This window comes from Vicia villosa, linkage group LG3 (assembly GCF_029867415.1).
Source record: "Vicia villosa cultivar HV-30 ecotype Madison, WI linkage group LG3, Vvil1.0, whole genome shotgun sequence".
NCBI lineage: Eukaryota > Viridiplantae > Streptophyta > Magnoliopsida > Fabales > Fabaceae > Vicia > Vicia villosa.
Genome location: NC_081182.1, coordinates 80,111,452 through 80,132,744, shown reverse-complemented (window position 1 = coordinate 80,132,744; position 21,293 = coordinate 80,111,452). Strand labels below are relative to the sequence as shown.

Sequence of the window (21,293 nt, the reverse complement as noted above, 5' to 3'; positions counted from 1 at the left end):
AAAATACTTCAACATCATGAAGAAAATGTGATGCTTTTGTCAGTTATTTGTGAATGGTTCAAGCTAACCATGTGCAACTGGTAACCACGATTCCTTCTCAAACACTAATGAGGTAGCTGTGTGTCTAACAGTCTCAAGGTGTTCAGAACAACAGAAGTCTATGTCTATGACTAGTGAGTAAGTAGGGAGTATGTTAATTGGTCCAAAAGATGCTCTGTCTCAATCTTTTACAGAATCTTGAGCTATGTGCTTAAAGGAAAGAAAAGTGACAATGTCTGACAGGATGTCATGACATGTTTAAAGACATTGAATCTTCTAAGTCAAACAAGGAAATCTGACTTGAAGTTTATATACACATCAGTGGTCGGTGTAAAGTACAATCAATGACTATGCATGCACTGGTATTTCAAGATAACTCCTATCAGAAAAACAGTCAAAAACTGCTTTGGAAAGAGTAATTGCTTTTGGAACTGTTTCCTAATTAACCGTTTGACCATTGAACAAGACCAAAGACCATCGTTATTTCCTATAATCTCCAATGGCTATAGCGTCTCCATGAGTTGCAGAAATCAAACTCTCTCAAAATGTCGTTCGTGTGTGTTCTTATGAGTTGTGTCTGGGTTTGGTATTGTGATGGGTTGCTGTACCAAAATCTCTTCAGAAAAAGAAAAACACGGGCTGGGGATGTTGATGGTCTCTACCAAGAGTTTTTCTACAATAACAACAAAGATGTTCCATCATATACAACCTTCAGTATAGGAATCATTTCCGTTGTGATTTGTGATCTGAGTTATGAACACAATTGTGATTTGTGTTTTGAGTTACTAGGACTGGTGGACAGTTTTCACTCAAGTCCTCTCTCTAGGTCTATGCTAGGATTCGGTTTCTGGTACAAGACTAAGGAAGGGGTCCCTTATGCCACCACTAGTCCTTCAAGACACGGGTCTTCTCCCATCATCTTCCTCGTGAACATCAGTGTTGCATGAAGGTGTTCCACTGCATATTATGACATCGGTCTTTGTAATATTGTGTCTAAAAAGGGGGAGAGAATATCATCTTCTGATATTGCTACTGTAAAAAGAAACAAAGGATTTTGTAGCAGACTGAAGATGTTATGATGTGGTTCAAGTCCTGAAGAACAGAAGGTATGGATTAAAGCTCAATTGTGAGAATGTAAAATTCTGTTCTTCCTTGGTGTCTTGAAAGTTGAAGTAGTTATGTTTTGCTGCACTTCAATAAATGTTTAGTTTTAGCCAAAATATGCCAAAGGGGGAGATTGTTAGTGCTTTTATTGGCTAATTGGCATCTATGTTTGGCTAAAAATAATAGCAGTGAAACATAATATAGTTGTGAATCTTGCAAATATAAAATGAACAAAACATATACAAGCAAGATGTTATATGGAATGTCATGACATCAACTTATGACATCGCACCTACAGAACTGGAAGGAAGATTCAGTTTGTACTCAATAGATACAGGATATTCGAAGAATATTTTGTAATCCTATGTGGGGCAAAATTTAAAGGTCAAAAGAATATTTGAAGAATCTGATCAGAAGATTGAAGATTCAGGAAGAATCAGATCAGAAGATTGAAGATTCAGCAGTTTCTAATTTAGGAGATAAATTAGGAAACTCATGATTAAAAGACCTTATTTGTAGCAGAATATTTCTGCATATTTGTAACAGCAAGGAGTGCTGCGATTTGTAAGCCCAAGTCCAATTGGGATCAGGTTATAAATAGGAATCTTTGTAACCTAGTTTGATATAGAAAACCTTGTTTAGAAACGATGTAGTTGTTAAGTGCCAAAATGTAGTTATTTTGTATATATGTTTTGTTGCACTTATCGATACTTTTTGTTAATACCGTTTGAATAATACCCCGTTTTGTGTATAAATACGTATACTTTGTGAATTGTTGTATTTTCATACACTTTAATACTTTTTGATAGTTTTCTACTCTTTTTGTAGGTATTCTTGCGTATTTGGAGCATGAGCAATAATGTGTCGAAGACACGGTTTCAAACGCGCAATTTTGAGCGACGGAATCAATTCATTCGGTGGTTAAGGCTCAAAATGAGGATGATAAGAATCATCAATTTGACTGCCATTTATTCATTGTTAGATAGGAAATTGAATAAGCTTTCCAACGCTTCAAACCGGGTGCAAATCGGAGTTACGGTTCTCAAGTTACGCCATTTTTACTAAAAGCTGTTTTTTCAAGACAGCAGGTTGGGCGTGACACGCGCTGTATAGATCTCAAAATTGCATAAATAGGCGAAAATCAGATTTTTTAGGTTATGTTTTGGGTATTTTTGAACCCCAACTCATCCTAGGTCATTTTTGGGTAGATTTAACTTGGAAACACCATTGAAGCTTGTAATCGGATGATCGGAGGTCGAATTTCTCATCGATTGGTGTTGACAAACCAAGAAATGTTTGGTTCCTCTTCTTCTCTTCTCTTTGTATTTCTCTTTTGGTGAGTTTGTATGTAAATTACTCTAAACCCATGGATGTTTGTTGCTTTTTCTACTAGTTGTATAAAGTTTGCTTTATAAATCTTAATCGGTGTTTTTCTGATCTTTTTGCTTAAATGCTTTGGATTTGTGTTGTTGTAGAAATAGAGATCACAAATCTTGATTAGAGGGATATCTGTTAGCTTTTGATTCTAGACATAGGATTGGGGTTAACATCCACATAATATCTGAGTTTAATGCCTCTGTGTTGTTCGATCGGTGGAGACATCGTCGAAAGAGCAATATAGTTGAACTCTGTCGGTGTTGCAGAAATGGACATTGATGTGAGGGATATGTGGTGATTCTGACGAGTATTGTAGATTAAGTACGGCGGAGTGATAAATCTAAGTTTGTAAGGAGTAGTTTAGATTTAAACCAGATAAGTTATTCTCTATCAAGAATGTTTTCTTTTTATGTTCATATGTTATATTTTCCGTTGTTTACCGTCTAAACCCATTTTAACCCAAACTCAAGAACTAAGAATCCGTCGAACGGCGATTCAGTAGCACTAATCTTTGTGGACACGATAATTTCCCGGATAAATACTTCCAAAACTTTTGTTGCTTGCCGCTTTACCGCTTCAACAGTAGTCATTAGGGTTTCTGTAGGTAGACCACCCAGGTTGTGGGATGGCTGCCTTGTCCTTCTCGAAACCTGTAGGCAAGGGAAGTGATTGTCCTCACTTGAAACCTGTAGGTAAGAGTTGAGTATTGTGTTCTTGATCGAAGCTATGAAGCAAGATCAAGTTGTTGTGCATTGTTAATTGTGTAAATAGCTGTTGCAGGGTTGTAACAGTTAGGTATCACTAGGGAGTGAGCAGAGGTTCTCTTGTCTTGGATGGAGTTCTGAGATAAAGGTTGCATTGGGTAGTGACTATGTAAATCAGAGGTTGTTTATATAAAATAGTACTAGTGATAGTGAAATCTTCTTCCTGGCTTGGTAGCCCCCAAAGTAGGTAGTTAGACCGAACTGGGTTAACAATTAACTGTGTTATTTATCTTCTGCATTATTTGTTCAGTTATGAATGTTATGACATCGTTTATAACATCAGGTTCAGAAGTGTTAGCTGTTCCTGAACAGAACCATATAAATGTTTCAATCTGGTTATGTTTACTGAACATGTGTGATCCCAGGTCTCATTGACTCCAGTTTAGGAGTAATTAATAAATGAGGGATCTTTCTATTCTGCCTCTGCTACATTAATAACAGATCAGATGTCTTGACATCGTGAATGACATCCGAGTCTGTCATACCAGAATTTCACTAATTCCTCTAGAGGGTTGACTTTCAATCAGGACATAGCTCCATAGTTCAAAACATGATTCATGAATCTCCAATGCCTTATTATTATCCACTCATTTCATTCATTTGAAGAAGAGAGCTCGATCCAATTGAAATCCACAAGAATGCAATTCATTTGGAAAAGTCAACTGTCCAAGACTACCTTTGACTTTTGAGAAATTTGATCAACTATAGACTTTTGAAGATAAAAATTATTAACATATGATTATTGAAATTATTTGATCAAGAAGAATAAAGGAAATCAATCAAGAATAAAAAGTCAACAAAAGTCAAAGTTGGAAAATTTCATAGTGTTTTTCAAGTCTTTTAGCCATAACTTCATGTGCAAGTAAATTCAAAATTCAAGAAAGATTTAAAACATCCTCCAACATGAAAGTTATAGATCTTGATCCATGCAACAACTTTGTCACATATAATTTTTTTCCCAAAAAATGAATCATTTGAGAGTTATGGGATCATGAAGTTTCAAGCAAAACACTTTGAAAATTTCTAAGTGTTTTAACCTAGTTTTTCCCTAACTTTATAAACATTTTTCACCAAGATGGAAGATGAATCCGAAGAAACACCAAACAAGGGAGTTGAAGAGTGTTGCAAGAGCTTTCCAAAGAGACCATTAGCATAAGATTTCAATGCTTGAGCAAAGAGATATGAATTTGTGAATAGGGCACCATAACACTTGAATTCAAGCCATGAAAATGAGAAGTTATGATCCAAGCTTATCCAAATCTGAAAGAATCAAACATTAAAGGTCCTATAACTTGTTTGGAGAACCATAATCAGAAGAGCACATTTGCTTTTGAAATCCAAGTGTTCTATGCATTATCCAAGTGATCATTCCATTTTTGGCCAAAAGTTATGACTTCCATTTTGAAAAAGAAGCTTTATACACCAAGTTAACTTCTCTTAAGCCACTACAAGGTTCTATTTGCATCAAAAGCATTACAAACACAACAAGCAACCTCTTATGATGTAGAGAAACCTCTCCCAAGCATGCTTGAACTTGTACCTCACTCTTGAAACCATAACTTTCTCATTTCTTCATGGAGAAACAAGATGGTACAACTTTCATACCACACAGACAAATGATCATATTCCTTCACCCACAAACCCTAATTTTTGCCTATAAATAGAGGGACTTTCCTCCGAAATTATACACACCAGAAATCTCCAAGTCACCCCCTCACTTGAAAATCCAAAAATTGGTCATTTGCATAAACATAGCCATTTTGAGTTCTGAGTATTCCTGGTGTCAAACAACCTTTGAGGTAGCTTCTAAACATCATTTGGAAGCTGTCTATCATATTCATCACCTTTAGAAACATCTTCAACTTAAAATCACCATTAATCCTCCATTGTTACACATTTTTGAACCTTAACCATCAAATATCCATTTGGCTCAAGCATTGTCCAAACTCTCATTTCAGACACCTTATATACATCATATAGAATCTATCCAAACACATAAATCATTTCTATAACACCTCGAATATAGATTTCTATTTCCGACTTTTGCCATTTGCAGGTACAGTCGAGCAGCTTATTCCAAGAGTGTTGAGGTTTGAGTGAGCATCCATTTAGCTTCTATAAGGTGCCAGGAAGCTATTCAGATCATCAAATAAGTTCTGTAACACCTCTAACATAGGATTCAATATCCAGTTTTAGATGTAACATTTTCAAAATCGAGCTCTTTGATTAAGGTACCATTTTTAACAAAGCTCGATACCATTGTGTTTAGAATCATGTGAGGATCAAAAGCCCTTTGGTTTCATTCATTTATTCATCATGTAGACCATTTAATTTTGTTTTGAAATTTTAGGGTTCATAACTTTTTTCAAGAAATTCAAGAGCTATAGTTAATATAAACGTTTGAATGATATATGGTTAGCTTCGTATTTAAAAACTGCACAGCTTTCATGTTTAAATTTTCAAAAATGGTTGAGGTCTGAAGTTGATTGATTTTTCTGAAAATGTGAAGAGCGAAGGTTGAAGATGAAGTGAAAATATTTTTGAAAATTAGTTTATTTTATTTTGATTGATAACCCTTTCATAAATGACTAAATCGTTTGGCTCAGTTGGTTTGTGTGTGTGTGTGTGTGTGTGTGTATGTGTGTGTGTGTGTGTGTGTGTGTGTGTGTGTGTGTGTGTGTGTGTGTGTGTGTGTGTGTGTTTGAGGCGTGTGTATAAGGGTGCGGGTTTGAACCACCCTTTTACCACTTTCATTTTTTAATTTTGTTTTTCAAAACCATTCAGAACTGATCTTCATATATTATGAACCGAAGGCGCCTTATGATCACCAAATGACACTTGGCCCAGTGAGGGCGTGGGTTCAAACCTTGCTAGGGCCAACTTTATTTTTTACCACTTGTTTTCTTCACTTTATTTTACTACTTTGATAAATCATTTAAAAATAGCAAAAATAGGTATTTTGATCTAATTTTTTGCACACTCTTTATTTAATTTGTTTATTTTATGAATATATTTTAAAAATCCAAAAATATTTATTTATTTGATCATTTTTAAATTAAATCAAAAACAAGTCTTTTATATGTTTTAAAACCTTTTTAAATCATTTCTTTTGACTTTTTCCACCAAGTAACTTGTTAATACATTTGTGTGAATTAATTAGGGCTAGGTTAAAATCATCTTAATAATACTATGTTCCCTTAAACCAACTCTCCTTTAGGGTTTGGTATTTTAATCAATCTTAAAATCAATTAGGTTTAGGCGTGTTTCAAAACCCTAATTTCAAATTCCTAATTTGCAACTTCTTTGATCCTTAGCTTTATCATGTTTACATAACTTGTAGCTTTGATTTTCCCCCTCCTATAATTGTACATATACTTGTTGATTTTTATCTTTGTATATATATACTTTGTTTACTAACCTACATGCATGAGATATTTATCTATCCGCCATCACATCATATTCATTCATACACGAAATAGTCTTGAGGTATGTCATCCTTTTATTCATTCGACTTTTATCTTTGAGTATAAACCTTGATATATTGTTGAACTCACCCTTGATTGTATCCATAATACACATGTTATCACACACATATCACTTGAGATATTCACCATGATTGATTGCTTAAGATGTTGCCTAAACTCCAAAGGAATGAGAATGGTATTGACTAAAATTGTCAAGGTACTCAATCTCTTTTCCAAACTCTTTTATTTTGTGCTTAGCATTGTTAAAACTTTGCACCCCACTTGTTTTGAAAATGGTTTTGTTTTGTTAAAGCTCAACCTTTTTAAATCAACCTTTGGTTTTGTATTGTTAAAGCTCAACCAACCTCTTTTATTAAACCCTTGCCTTGTATTGTTAAAGTTTGGCACCTTTTAAAAACTTGTTAAGTATTTTAAAGCTTAACATTTTAAAAATCCGTTGAGTATTGTTAAAGCTCAACACCCAAAAAGATTTTGCCACTTGGCTCTTTTATTTTCCTTTTAAGAGGAACTACAAAATCTCTGACTTCCCTATTGTTAAAGAGGTATGTATGCCTAAGATGCGATATCTTATCGAGCTCACTTTTAAAACCTTCTTTTCTCATCCCCCACTCTATTTAAACAAAAAACACAATGGAATTTTATAACAATAATAGCAATAAAAAGGTTCTTACGGAGTACCGTAGATGCGATGGGCGCTTAAAATCTTCCCATTGGATAACAAACCCCCCGTACCCAAATCTCAGATAATTTTTTTATTTTTTTATTTTAATTAGTTAAATCATTGAAGCATACTGTCCATAAATACAGTTCTTAGCTGCAAAGACTTATATATGGACTATTAATGTTTGGAACATATTCTTCAATTTTTCAAGATTAAAATTAAAAGCCCACTAAGTCTAACTCCTAGACTACTTAACAAAAACAAGTTATTAGAGCATGTAATTGATGCGTATAGATAAGTTCTCTCTAACTTTCACATAGTCTATTTGAATTACATGAGACAGATCAGTAATGTACTTCCATAACTGAGATACATGAAAGAAATCACGAAGATTCGAAAGAAACGATGGTAAGGCAACTATGTAGGCCACTTCTCCCACTCTTTGCAAAATCTGATAAGGACCAATGAAATGAGGCGTGAGAGTTCGCGACTTCAAGGCTCGACCAACACCTGTTACTAGAGTAACTCTAAAAAGCAAATGATCTCCCCATTGGAACTCAAGTTCCCTTCTCCGCTTATCACGGTAACTCTTCTTCCTGTTCTGTGAAGCCCCCGTCTTCTCTTGAATCATCTTGATTTTCACAAGATTCATACCAACACAAAGGAGTCATACACCTACGTCTTTCCATACAAACCCTCATATGGTTCCATTCTAATACTAGAATGAAAACTGTTGTTGTAAATGAACTCAATCAACGACAAGTAGATATCCTAATCATTTCCTTACTCTAGAACACAAGCTCTCAACAAGTCTTCCAAGGATTGAATAGTCCTCTCTGTCTAACTGTCTGTCTATGGATGATAATTTGAACTCAACCTATACTTAGTTCCCAAAGCTTCCTGTAAACTCTTCCAAAACCTCGATGTGAACCTCGTATCTCTATCCGATATAATGCTTGAAGGAATACCGTGCAACTTCACAATTTCACTGATGTAAACCTCTGCTAGCTTATACAATTGATAATTGATTTTAATCGAAATGAAATGAGGCGATTTAGTCAGTCTATTAACAATCACCCAAATAGAATCAATTCCTTTCGTTTTCTTCGGCAAATCGATCACAAAGTTCATAGAAATGTTGTCACATTTCCACTTAGGAATACTCAACGGTTGCATCGATCCCGACGACTTTTAATGCTCGATCTTCGACTTCTAACAAATCAAGCAAGCATAAACAAACCCTGCCACCTTCTTCATTTCTGGCCACCAAAACATCTTCTTAAGATCCCGATACATCTTCGTAGCACCTGGATGAATACTCAACCCACTTTTATGCCCTTCTTCAAAAATCTTCTTCTTAAGCTCTAACAAATCTGGTACACAAACTCTATCTCTGAACCTCATAACACCATTCTTATCAACTCTAAAATCCACCTTTTTACCTTGATTGATTAACACTGGACGATCAAGTAATCCCAAATCTAATTTTTGGCCCTATTTGAGATCATCCAAAATACTGTTAGACAACTTCAACATACCCAACATAATATTCTGGTGAGTCACTTCGCATACCAAACTCAGATCTCAAAACTGCTCAATCAAATCCATCTCTCTAACCATCAATGTCGACATATGCAAGGACTTCCTACTCAATGTATCTGCCATTACATTAGCTTTACCCAGATGGTAACTCAACTCAAAGTCATAGTCTTTCAAAAACTCAGGCCACCTTCTCTGTCTCATGTTTAACTCTTTCTGATCGAACATGTAGTTAAAACTCTAATGATCGTTGAACACTTTAAATCTCGTATCATACATATAGTGCCTCAAAATCTTAAGAACAAACACAACAACTGCCAACTCTAAGTCATGGGTAGGATAATTACTTTCATGAACCTTAAGTTGTCTTGAAGCATAAGCTACCACATTATTATTCTGCATAAGCACGTCACCTAAGCCCATCTTTGAAGCATCACAATATACCATAAAGTATTCACTGGCATTTGGTAGAATCAAAACTAGAGTAGACGTTAACCTCTTCTTCAAGTTTTGAAACCTATGTTCACACTGAACACTCCACACAAACGCTTGACCTTTTCGAATCAACTGAGTCAATGGAAAAGCTAACCTCGAAAAGCCTTCTATAGACCTGCAATAGTAACTCATCAATCCTAGAAAATTTAAGATCTCAGTGATAGATTTCAGAGTCTCCCACTGCAACACTACATCAACCTATGATGAGTTAACTAATATAACGCCATTAAAAATCACAAGGCCAAGAAAACTGACCTCCTTCAATCAGAACTCACACTTGTATAGCTTGGCATAAAACTTCTTCTCTTGCAAAGTTTGTAACACAATTCTCAAGTGTCTCGCATGCTTTTCGTCTGATTTAGAATAAATCAGAATATCATCTATGAATACCACAACAAACTAATCAAAATGGGGATGGAAGATCCTATTCATGTATTCAATAAACACACCTGTCACATTAGACACACTAAACGACATCACTGAATATTCATAGTGACCATATCAAGATCTTAATGTAGTCTTCGGAATATCTTCAAATTTCACTCGAATATGATAATAACATGATCTCAAATCAATCTTACTGAACACATAAGCATCCACTAACTGATCCATAAGGTCGTCAATTCTCTGAAGAGGATACTTGTTTTTTATAGTAACCTTATTCAGTTTTCGATAGTCAACACACAACCTCATGCTACCATCCTTCTTCTTCACCAACAACACTGGTGCTCCCTAAGGCGAAACACTAGGTCGAACAAACTTCTTTTCAAGCAGGTCTTCTAATTGTTTCTTCAACTCGCCTAACTCTAATGCTGACATACGGTAGGGAGCCATCGACACATGCCTAGTACCAGGTTCAAAATCTATGGCAAATTCAACTTCACACTCTGTAGGCAAGTCAAAAATATCTTCAGGAAGCACATCGTGAAATTCACACACCACCGACATATTTCTAGCACCCACATCACTCTCCACTCTTAGAGAAGTAAACGTCATAAAAACCTGATCTTTCTCCATGAAATACATCTCAACTTGACCGACAGACAAGAATCTCAGATCTGCATTCTCTCTAAGTTTCGAGAAATAACACAGTGTTTTCAAAGAAACTGATGTACACATGGTTAAACTCTAGCCAGTTTATCCCCAAAATTACATCTGTATGACTTTATGACAAACACACCAAGTCCATCCTGAAGTCCTTACCAAAAATTGTCAAAGGACAATTCAAACACATTAGCGAAGTAGTCACTGAACCATTAGTTGGGGTATTAATAACCATACTCCTATTCATAAAGAACACTTTAAGTTTCAGATTACTAACACAATCAAAATAAATAAATGAATGAGTAGCACTAGTATCAATCATAGAAATCAATTCAATACCGTGAATAAAAAACGTACCTCAAATCAAATTATTTGATTTTGAGGCATATGCATCACTCAAAGCAAACACCCTGCCATTAGTCTGAGCAGTAGTAGTTGGTGCCTTTTTTGGTTTCTGACACTAAGTACTAATATGAGCATGTTCACCAAAATATAGCAAACTATGACGTTACTTTTACATTCAGCAGCCTAGTGACCTGGCTTCCCACACTTGAAGCAATTCACAATTGTGCTCTTGCACTCAATAATACGGTGACCTATTTCTCCACAATTATAACATCTCACAGAATTATGCACTCCTCCCCCACTTTTTTCTTTCCCACTTGCAGATTTCTGATCAGTCTTTTGCTTCCCCTTATAAGCTAGATTTTCATAAGGCCTCCCACGATTCTGGTCCTTCCTTTTCTTCACAGTGATACTCTTATAGTGAGCATATCGGCCTTTCTATCTTTAACATATATCCTACATTTATCTACCAGCACAGAACACCGACGAATCTCCTGATACCTAATACCTTGTTTGATCTTTGGACACAAGCCGTTTTCGAACTTGATACATTTCGACCCTTCAGCCGCCACACTATTATAGTATGGACAAAATTTCACCAACTCTTTGAATTTAGTAGCATACTCAGCAACTGCCATATTCACTTGTTTTAGCTCAAGGAAGTCGATCTTCTTCTTAATGCACACGTCCGCTGGGAAATAGTTCTCTAGAAATCCAGTTCTGAACACAACCCAAGTAACCTCAGTACCCTTATTGTCCATTCTCTGATGCAAATTATCCCACCAGTCTTCAGCCTCCTATGATAGCATATGAGTACCAAATAGCACTTTCTGGTCATCAGTGCAAGCCATCACTAAAAAAATCTTCTCGATCTCTCCGAGCCATGTTTGAGCACCTTCTTGATCATAACTGCCCTTGAAGGTAGGCAGATTGTTTCTCTGGAACTTCCATAGTCCATGAAATTCATTAATAGCTTCACCATTTTGATTGCTATGATTCTTTTGGTTCGCTTGTGCCATTGCTTGAGCCAGTGATTCCAAATCCTTAACAACCGCATCATTGTTTCTACCTCCATTCATTTCTCTGCACACCAACAAATATCCATTAGGAGAAACATTCATCGACATTTTTCATACAGAAGTCGCACACCATGGAACCGAAAAAAATATAAAAACCAGTTGAATGGACCGACCTGCTCTAATACAACTATGTAACACCCAAACCCATGACTCTTGTTTTAAAGAATAAACGGACATTTAAGATTTTACTCAACTGAACATGCATACTTTTCAATTAATTCAAATACTCGCAGCGGAATTTAATTAAATAACACAAACTTCCATTGTCTCGTCAATTGACGTACTTAAAGAAATTAAATAAACTCAAACATAAACTTAACAAAATCAAATGATCGATCCGTATCTAAGTGTTGCAGATCAGAGCAGCGGAATTATAAATGCGTAGAAAGATAAACAGATGAAGTAAGATCTCTATGCCGTCTTCCAACTCACAACAACTACTACTCCTATTCTTGAGTATTTGTATGCAACGTACATCAACACACAAGTAAAACAACAAAGGGATGGGAATATGCTCAAATATGTTGGCGGTGCAAACGACCAGGAAGGGTAGCATAAGCAACAACAATAACAATTATCAAACATATAATTTATTCACACAACAATCATCAAATCACAATGCGAATATGTATGCAATATGACAACACCTCTACTTTATATGCATATGGTACCAATCTTGACATCAGACTTATATTACCGATAGGATAATAGTTCACATTAGCTTTTCAACGCTTTAAACCACGCCTGAAACAGAGTCACGATACTCAAGTTATCGTCACAACAACAAGTGAACCAATCAATTGCTGCAATGGACCAATCAATTGGCATCGAGGACCGATCGAGTGTCCTTAAATCCCTAACTCTATTTTTTTAAATTTTCTTAAGGAACCAATCTATTACACCAAGAGGAAAATCGATTGTTATAGGTCTTTTGTTTCTCATTTTTTCCAATTTTCAAAGGAACCAATCAATTGACATATAATGTCAATCGGTTGTTCCACCCTTCACGATTCTTATATTTCGATTTTCAAAAGGGACTAATCGATTGGTCCAGGGTGTCAATTGATTGACACCTGCAACTTTTCCAAAAATTCCTATTTTAATTACGTTTCAACAATTTTAATCACTTTTAACCCCCACCCGAACATGCCCTAACATACCTAAACAACTTATTTCAACAATCTAACACCATACACCATTTATCCACTGTTACCACATCATATACACACCAACTAACATACAATTTCACCAATCTCTGCATTAACAACGATTTTACCATAAGAATCATCTTCATGTTCATCATCACCAATGCAACACATCAATCATCAACATCATGATCAAAATTAATCACATATAATTCATCAGTTTTGCAACATACATTCAGTAATAACAACACATAATCAATTCACAACAAGAATCATCATCATCATCATCATCATCAAATATTCATAATCATAAACCAAACCTTTCAAACACTACAATGGAGAAAGAAACCTAGAGGAGAGTGAGAATCCCTTTCTAATCTTCATTCAATATATACCCATAGTAGAGTAATCTCCCTTTTACCTGAATTTCCAGCAATTCCTCAATCTCTATCCATGGTGGTTTCCTTTTCCCAAGCCTTGTTCTTCCTATTTGCCTCACTAGCATATCTTTCTCCAAACTCCCAAAGTTTCTACCGACAAGTAGAATGACTCCTCTCTCTATTCCTATTTATTTTGTCCTAATATTATTAATTCCCTTTTTTACACTCTTACCCATCCACTTACTCTCACTTTTACTTATTTTAAAATAATTCTTAATTCAGTCCCACTATTTCTATTTCCTTATTTTTCTATTATTTAATTATTATTCTATTAAATAATTCAAGTAAAATTATATTAAATCTCAATCAATCACATAAAATCACATAACACATATTATCACATAAAATTACATTACACAAACTCATCCCTCATTATCACCCTCATTAAAACTCCCTTGAATAAGCATCATAAACATGCGCGGTTGATTTAAAATATTAAATACATTTTTCTTGAAAACACTATGTTTTGAGTTATTCACATCCTTGGAGAAATTAACTTGCCACCCTAAACAATGTATCTGCCACCCCCCCCCCCCCCCCCCCCCCCCCCCCCCAATTTTTTTCTCCAAATTTACCCCTGTTAAAAAAATTGAAAAATAAAGAATCTCCGAACAAAATTTCCGGTATACACTTAAGAATTTCCAGTAAAAAATACCGGAAATTCAGTTAATTTTAAATTTCCGGTACAACATACCGGAAATTTAGTTTATTTAAAATTTCCAGTATACCGGAATTTTAAAATTTCCGGTATACCGTAATTTTCAAATTTCCGGTATACCGGAATTTTCAAATAAACTAAATTTCCGGTATGTTTAAATTTTTTGTTTTTTAAACGGTTGAGATTTTGGCGACACTTTTGGAGGGTATGATTGTCAATTTTATGCTTGTTGTTTGTCATCTGATATTTGTTTGTTATTGATGTTATTTTCTTTATCTACTTGAAACATGTACTAGCAAAAAAGATTATGTAATGAAAAAGATGTTCGTAAAAAATATACAAATAATACAATCATAAAAAAATAAATCATATAGGTCCTCCACGGGCAACATCAGCCAACCTAGCTAAAATACTGTGGACCTCACCATCAGGGGTCACCAGACCCATGAAGCTATCCAAGTGAATTGCGATGTACTGCATGTGGGTGTCCTAGTCACCAGCGGGAGGTGGAGGTGGTGGTGAAGAAGCTCTGGTAGCTGAAGGCCCTGGAACATCAGATGCAGCGGCAGATGGGGGATGATCCTAGGGTGTGACACTCTGAGGAACCACTCCAGGTATCCATCCTGACACTGCCCAGGCTGCTGAACCGTAACAGTTGTATCCATAACCTCACGGGGGAGCTAAGGATGTGACTCTGAAACCAGCGATCAACGCCACCAGCAGGAGCCTCCGGGACCGGCCGTGGGATGCCCTGTATATAACCAAAGTGACGTAGACACCTCTCAGGAAAGTGTCTAGCCACATGGCTCTCCCATCTGACTTACCCTGAATATAAGGAGGATGGATAAAAAGGATGATGAGTACGGTGACCTGTATATGGTGTCCAGATGACATCATCCAGCGTCAAAGCATCTAGCCTCCGCCTGTACTCCATCAAGGGTGTCTCTCCTAGAAGGGCCTGTCTGGCCTTCCACCTCATCGCACAAGGTTCAGAAGCCTCACAACGGGAAGTCCTCCGCTCACAGATGCGAGGGAAGTGCTCGTAGATCCAACACTGTATAAATAAAAATAATCAAGCCCATGTAAAATATAAAAAACACAAAAAACCATGTAACAATATATACCTGTAGCAAGCTCAGATAACCAGCAAGCTGTCTGGTGTCAGGACTAGAAGCGGCACCAAGCGCCGTGTATAGCATCATCATAGCAGCCACTCCCCAAGCCCAACACGGGGTATCAAGGTTGCTGAAGAGAGTCAGATAGAGGACATCTATATGATATGCAGACTTGTCCGCAAAGAGAGTACATGCCACTAGATGTAGCATGTACGCCCTAGCGACAGCCTCGTACCTCCCCGCATCGACCAGCTGCTGATAAACCTTCCTTAGCCAAGACATCCTATGGTGAAAGCCCCGAGTGTGACCAAACTCCTTGAGCACACCCATCTCATCAACCTCTAACACATCCCTCACCATCTGCACCGCCGTCGTCTGGTCCCTGTGAACTGATGTAAAAAATGTACTAGCAATAGGAAGGTGAAATAGGGCATGCACATCATCCAGAGTCACTGTCATCTCCCCGAGTGATAGATGGAAGGATGATGTCTCTGGGTGCCATCTCTCTACAAAAGCTGGTAATAGAAGGGCGTCCAACATCGTCAGGGAGCATCCAGCAAAGTCCAACAAATGGAAGTCCCGAACGATCCTCGCCACCTCCTCAGGCATCGGTCCCTCGGTGAAGTTCTTCAACTTCGACCCGTGAGAAGTGAGCTTCAGCACTGAACGCTCCTGTAACAAAAAAAAATACAGTTAAAAAAATACAATTAAAACACAATAGTATAATTCAAATTGCATAATAAAAATTAAGCAATGTTACATACCTCGCCCTGCCATATCCTAAAAGCGACATGGTTAGCATAGCCTATCAAAACAGACCTGTTAGAAGGTCCTCTTGGATAAGCCTCATCAATGTGTACTGATGGCTCTGTAGATGCACCTGTGGTGGTATCCGTATCATGCACCACCACCTCCTCAACAACCACAGTCACCCACTCCTCAACCACCACCTCATCAGCAATATGTACCTCTGGCTCAACCCTAGCTTGCTCCGGCTCAACCCTAGCAACCACCGACTCAACCCTAACAACATCCTCCGCAGCATCCTCCCGAACAACATCCCTAACCCTAGCAACATCCTCCCGAGCAACAACCTCAACCCTAGCATCCGCACCAACCTCAGCCTGCCCGTCCACAGTAGTGGAAACTCTACCACCCCTGCGCCGAGGTGCATGGAACCCCCTACCCGCCTGCGCCTCCTCAGCCCTCTGTTTCTGGTTAGAACCGGTCGGAGCAACGCGCCCAACACGTAAGACTGACGTATCAGCATCAGCCCGAGCACGAGCCTCAGCTCTATCGATGGTCTGACCCGCAACTATATCATCCCTGCCTCTAGTCCTCAATGGAAAAAATATAAAAAAATATAATTTAAAAAAAAAACCAAACTACCAGAAATTTCAAATATTTCGAAATTTCCGGTACCTGACAAAATACCGGAAATTTCAAAATTTACGGTATTTTAAAAATTTATAAAGATACCGGAAATTTCGAAATTTCCGGTACAAAATACCGTAAATTTCAAAATTGCTGGTACTAAATACCGAAAATTTCACAATTTTTGGTAAAAAATACCGGAAATTTCATAAAAATACTGGAAACTTACTTCTTTTCGCAGAATTTCTGGTACACTGCTCTAATTTTCGGTATCGCCCAAAAATTTAAAAAATCCGGTGCTCTCCGCAGATTTCTTAAAATGAAATAAATGATTTTGGTCGGGTATTTTGGTCTTTTCAATCAATTCTTTGGGGGATACCTGGGTTAATATTTGGGGTGGCAAATAGAATTCTCACATCCTTGACATATGCAATCAAAGTGCTAATTTTAGGCAAAGGTTGATGCATATACTTATGTTACTCTCCAAATTCACAACTCCCCTCTTCCGAAATTGAACAACATCTAACTTATTTTTTTTATTTTTTTCCTTTTCTTTTATTTTAGCTGTTATAACAAAAATTAAGATACATGACCCACCTAGTACACTAATGCTTGATTGCTGTTCTTGTTGAAAAACTAGAAAGGAGGCTACAATATAAGAGTCTTATATTATTTAATGTATGTATCTAGAAAGACAAATAATGAATTTCTTTCAGTAATATTATTCTATGGTGTCAGTGTACAATCTGACAGTTCCTATAGGACTTATTTACCTCCTAAAAAAAACAATAGGTACACAACCAAACTATAACAGCACTCTTAAATTCGCCGGCACCTTAATCAATGCCCAAATGTGTCCTCAGTCCTACCACCAGGTAACTAACCTTCCAACAAACCAAACCCTTCTCAGATTTTCTGTCACATTTATTGCTTGGCTCTTTTGCAGCTACATGTCAATAACTTGGCAACTAACTAGTTCCGCCTGTCCCAAACACCTACTTGCAATCATTTTCCAAATAACTGCATCGGTTTCGACTGGCGGGTCCACGAATTCATGCACGGAACTTTGTGACAGACTCGAGGAAGGCGACGACGGTGAAGAATGTAAATTATTGCGGAGCTCAGCTTGAAGAACAGAAATATTATGATTGGCGTCTTTCGTGATGACATGAAGTTTTCCGTGGAAACCAGCAAGTAGATAAGGAGACTCCGAATCATCGGAACCATATATAGGGACTTTTCCGATAACAACTTTCCAAGCGTCTTCTCGTTGATCATATACCTTGATTCTTCCACTGTCCATAGTATTAGAAGGATCAAAAGCGTATAATTCGCCGTCCACTACGACGCTTAATTTTGTACCTGCTTGCCGTGCGGGCCAACCCTCGCCCATTCCAGTTGGCATTTCTATCCACGAGTTTGTTTCAGGATCGTAGATTTCTCCACCAACATCGACAAAAAAGGGCCAAGAATACAAACTCTGCGGAACACATAACCTTCCCATGTATGGTGTCAACCCCGTGGCAATCGGCTTTAACATGTCGGCCAAGAAGGCGTTGGGAAGGACCTGAGCTCTTGAGAATGGCATACTAGGTACATCTGACCATGTACCTGTCGAAGGATCGAAAACTTCAGCAGATTGAAGAGGTAGCAATCCAGCTGAACCTTGACTAACCCCTCCAACAACATAAAGCTTGTTGTTTAAGATTCCTGTCTTACAATATGCCCGACCTGTGGACATTGAAGTCACCTCGCTCCACGTATTTTGTATCGGATCGAATCGCCAGACACATCTCATAGTCGAAGCTTTCGAGAATCCACCTAAAACATAGAGACATCCACCAACAGCTCCAATAGCACAACCACAAAACGGCATTTCATCAAACGAATCCTTCTGTCCAAAAAAGCCTCTAATAACTTCAGCAATTCTCATACCTTCCACCATGTTCCACATCCAAAGCCTAGAAGAAGAACCCTTTCTAGATTCCTCTTCATCAACAACACTAGGCATAGTAGGCAGTCTCTGCCATATCCGAGACCGAGGATCTACAGCATGCCACAAAAGCTTATTTTCTCCTACCTTAACCAACATATATAGCCACTCTTCCGTCGACCCTAGTTCTTTTCTTATCTTATATAGCTCCGAACTCATAATAGTCGATTTCCACTTCCTCGACACCAACCTTACACTGAAATAACAAATTCTCGGAACTCTAGCAATAATTTGAATCGATACCTCGTCAGGAAGATTCGGGAATAGTCTTGGATTCTCTTCGTCAACCGTAGGCAACGACATTCTTTGTCTCTTACATGTATCATTTGCAGAGACTCCATCTCCATCCCACTCACGTTTATCCGAATCGTTATTACTCGCCCTCGCCACACTAAAAACCGAACCCATCTTGGCGAAAAAACTCAATATCTGCAACAAAACCAAATTATCTAGTGAAGAATTTTCTTCTCAAAATTCAAAGCATCTAATCTAAACATCAAGAGAAAAAAATTCCAAACAATTCCTCAGAATTCAATAATCAGAAAGAAAATTTGAGAATCAAATAACAATGAAACTCATAAAACCTTGTCCACAGTGCAAACCAGAAACAGGTGATAGAAACAAGAAAAAATAAAATAAAATAAGAAAATAACTATAACCTCACTCATGAAATCATCATATCTAGATCCAAGACAATTCAGAACTGAAACCTACCTTGCTATACTTCAAAAAGTACAACAATTATCTTCAATTTTCAGCAGCACAAACAAGAATTTTTTTGTCCTTTTCCCATGGTGATTAACTAAGCAAATATATAGTAAAATTTATAAGGAGTATATTGAAATTGAATTCAAGAATAAAATCAGAACCATAAATTGAGTAATTCACAATCAAAATTATATGAAAAAGCAAAGAAAATAAAATAAAAAAGATACTCACAGTTACAGTGAAAGAAGATGAAGAAAGTGTAAAATTTGGTACCTATTAGGGGTTGGTGAAAAGATGAATCGATGTTGGGATGAAGGAAACGTAAAAATGAGGCAAAGTGGCATTGCATTCGGAAACATCATCGTAACCGCATCATGTGTAGTTTTTTGTTTCAAAACTTCAAAAACACGAAGTTGAATTTGAAGCAGAGACAATTCTTTTGGTAATAAATAGAGTAATCTATCGAACTATCGAAGAAACTTGTTTTGTTTTTTTTTATTGTATGTGTGTGTGTTGGAATTGAAATTTCAACGTGACATGATAAGAGATATTTGTGCGACTCACTTTTTGTTTTTTTGTTTGCTTGAAAATGTATTAAAAGAATATTTTAACTTAGGTGTATGAAAAATAAAAAAGAGAAAATGCAATATGATTTAGATAAAGGTACAACATATTAGAGATATGATGAAGATGGTGTAAGGATTGCTTTTCTATTATAATGAGAATTCATTAATATTTATACAAGATAACCGATACTTATATACTAACACATCTTTAAAGAAGATAGTTATTCATCCATAAATAACTTCACACTCATGCTAACAACCTTTGAAATATAGCTAACTAATTCTTAATTATTTTGAATTTGAGTCGAATCTCATATACACTACTAATACTCTCCTACAAACTTATGGTGGAGTCAAAGAATTCACTTTGAGTTGGAGTCGAAAACTTGCGTTTAAGTAAAAAATTTGAAAACAAAGCAGTAGATAAAGGTTTTGTTAGCAAATCAGATATCTGAGCATGAGTTGAGACATGTTGAATGAGGAGTTGTTGCACCAACACCTTTTCCCGGGCAAAATGAATGTCAAGCTCTATATGTTTCGTCCTAGCATGAAGTATGGAGTTGTGAGACAGCATTGAGGTTGTCACAGAGTAGTGTAGGAACTAAATAAGGAATGTGCAGCTCCACAAGAAGAAATTCAAACCACAAAACTTCTGAGGTTGTATGAGCCAATGCCCGATAATCTTCTTCGGTGCTTGAGTGAGCTAGCAAAGCTTGTTTCTTCGAGCTCTATGACACAAGGTTAAGACTAAAGTATACATACCATCCTGGGGTAGAAGGACGATCATCCGGATCACTGGCCCAATCAGAAAAAATTGTACCCACAGAGAGAGAATTTGTGAGTTGCATTGGCTAGAGCAGGCATTAAACCATGAGTTGTCATGTCACTTAAGTAATGTAGGGTGCATTTAACTGCACATGAATGAGATTCTAGAGGGTTGGTCATGAACTGACATGCTTTATTGACAAAAAAATGCAATATTTGATCGAGTTAAAGTGAATATTGCAATGCTCCAACTGTTGAACGATAAAGAAGAGGATCAGTTAACACATCTGTGCAATGCTTGTTGAGTTTACATGTGCTAACCATAGGTGTAGGCACTCCCTTAGCATATTTCATATTGGCTTTGGATAGTAGGTCATGAGTGTACTTGGTTTATGTCAGCAACATTGATCCATTAGGTTGATGAAGCATTTCAATACCAAGGAATTATTGAGGCGTACCCAATTGTTTTAGTGCAAACGTATTGTGAAGCTTGGTGATCAAGTCATCAATTAACATGGAAGACGATCTTGTAATAATAATATCATCGACATAGACTAATGCATAAAGTGCAATGTTGTGATGATTATACACAAATAG

At 36.9% G+C, this 21,293-nt stretch overlaps 3 protein-coding genes across 5 annotated transcripts; all 3 read right to left on the bottom strand.

Annotated features, from left to right (window-relative positions):
- Positions 1–8,282: 8,282 nt before the first annotated feature.
- On the bottom strand, positions 8,283–9,173 carry LOC131658399 (uncharacterized). The gene is made up of 3 exons (XM_058927695.1): positions 9,048–9,173; positions 8,679–8,924; positions 8,283–8,534 (listed from the first exon to the last, which is right to left on the bottom strand). Exons 1-3 carry the CDS (start codon positions 9,171–9,173, stop codon positions 8,283–8,285), a joined length of 624 nt encoding a protein of 207 aa, XP_058783678.1.
- Positions 9,174–14,372: 5,199 nt separating this feature from the next.
- Positions 14,373–16,641, bottom strand: LOC131662023 (protein MAIN-LIKE 1-like). The gene is made up of 3 exons (XM_058931699.1): positions 16,055–16,641; positions 15,300–15,962; positions 14,373–15,229 (listed from the first exon to the last, which is right to left on the bottom strand). The coding sequence occupies exons 2-3, from the start codon at positions 15,897–15,899 to the stop codon at positions 14,996–14,998; spliced, it is 834 nt and encodes a 277-aa protein (XP_058787682.1). The 5' UTR covers positions 15,900–15,962; positions 16,055–16,641; the 3' UTR covers positions 14,373–14,995.
- Positions 16,642–17,308: 667 nt separating this feature from the next.
- Positions 17,309–19,894, bottom strand: LOC131662022 (F-box/kelch-repeat protein At1g22040). Of its 3 annotated transcripts, none has more exons than XM_058931698.1 (3): positions 19,597–19,894; positions 19,372–19,459; positions 17,309–19,086 (listed from the first exon to the last, which is right to left on the bottom strand). In XM_058931698.1, the coding sequence occupies exon 3, from the start codon at positions 19,063–19,065 to the stop codon at positions 17,611–17,613; it is 1,455 nt and encodes a 484-aa protein (XP_058787681.1). In that variant the 5' UTR covers positions 19,066–19,086; positions 19,372–19,459; positions 19,597–19,894; the 3' UTR covers positions 17,309–17,610. The 3 variants fall into 3 exon arrangements, with proteins under 3 accessions (XP_058787681.1, XP_058787680.1, XP_058787679.1); XM_058931697.1 differs by having other exon boundaries at positions 19,639–19,894; XM_058931696.1 differs by lacking the exon at positions 19,372–19,459 and having other exon boundaries at positions 19,639–19,893.
- Positions 19,895–21,293: the final 1,399 nt, after the last annotated feature.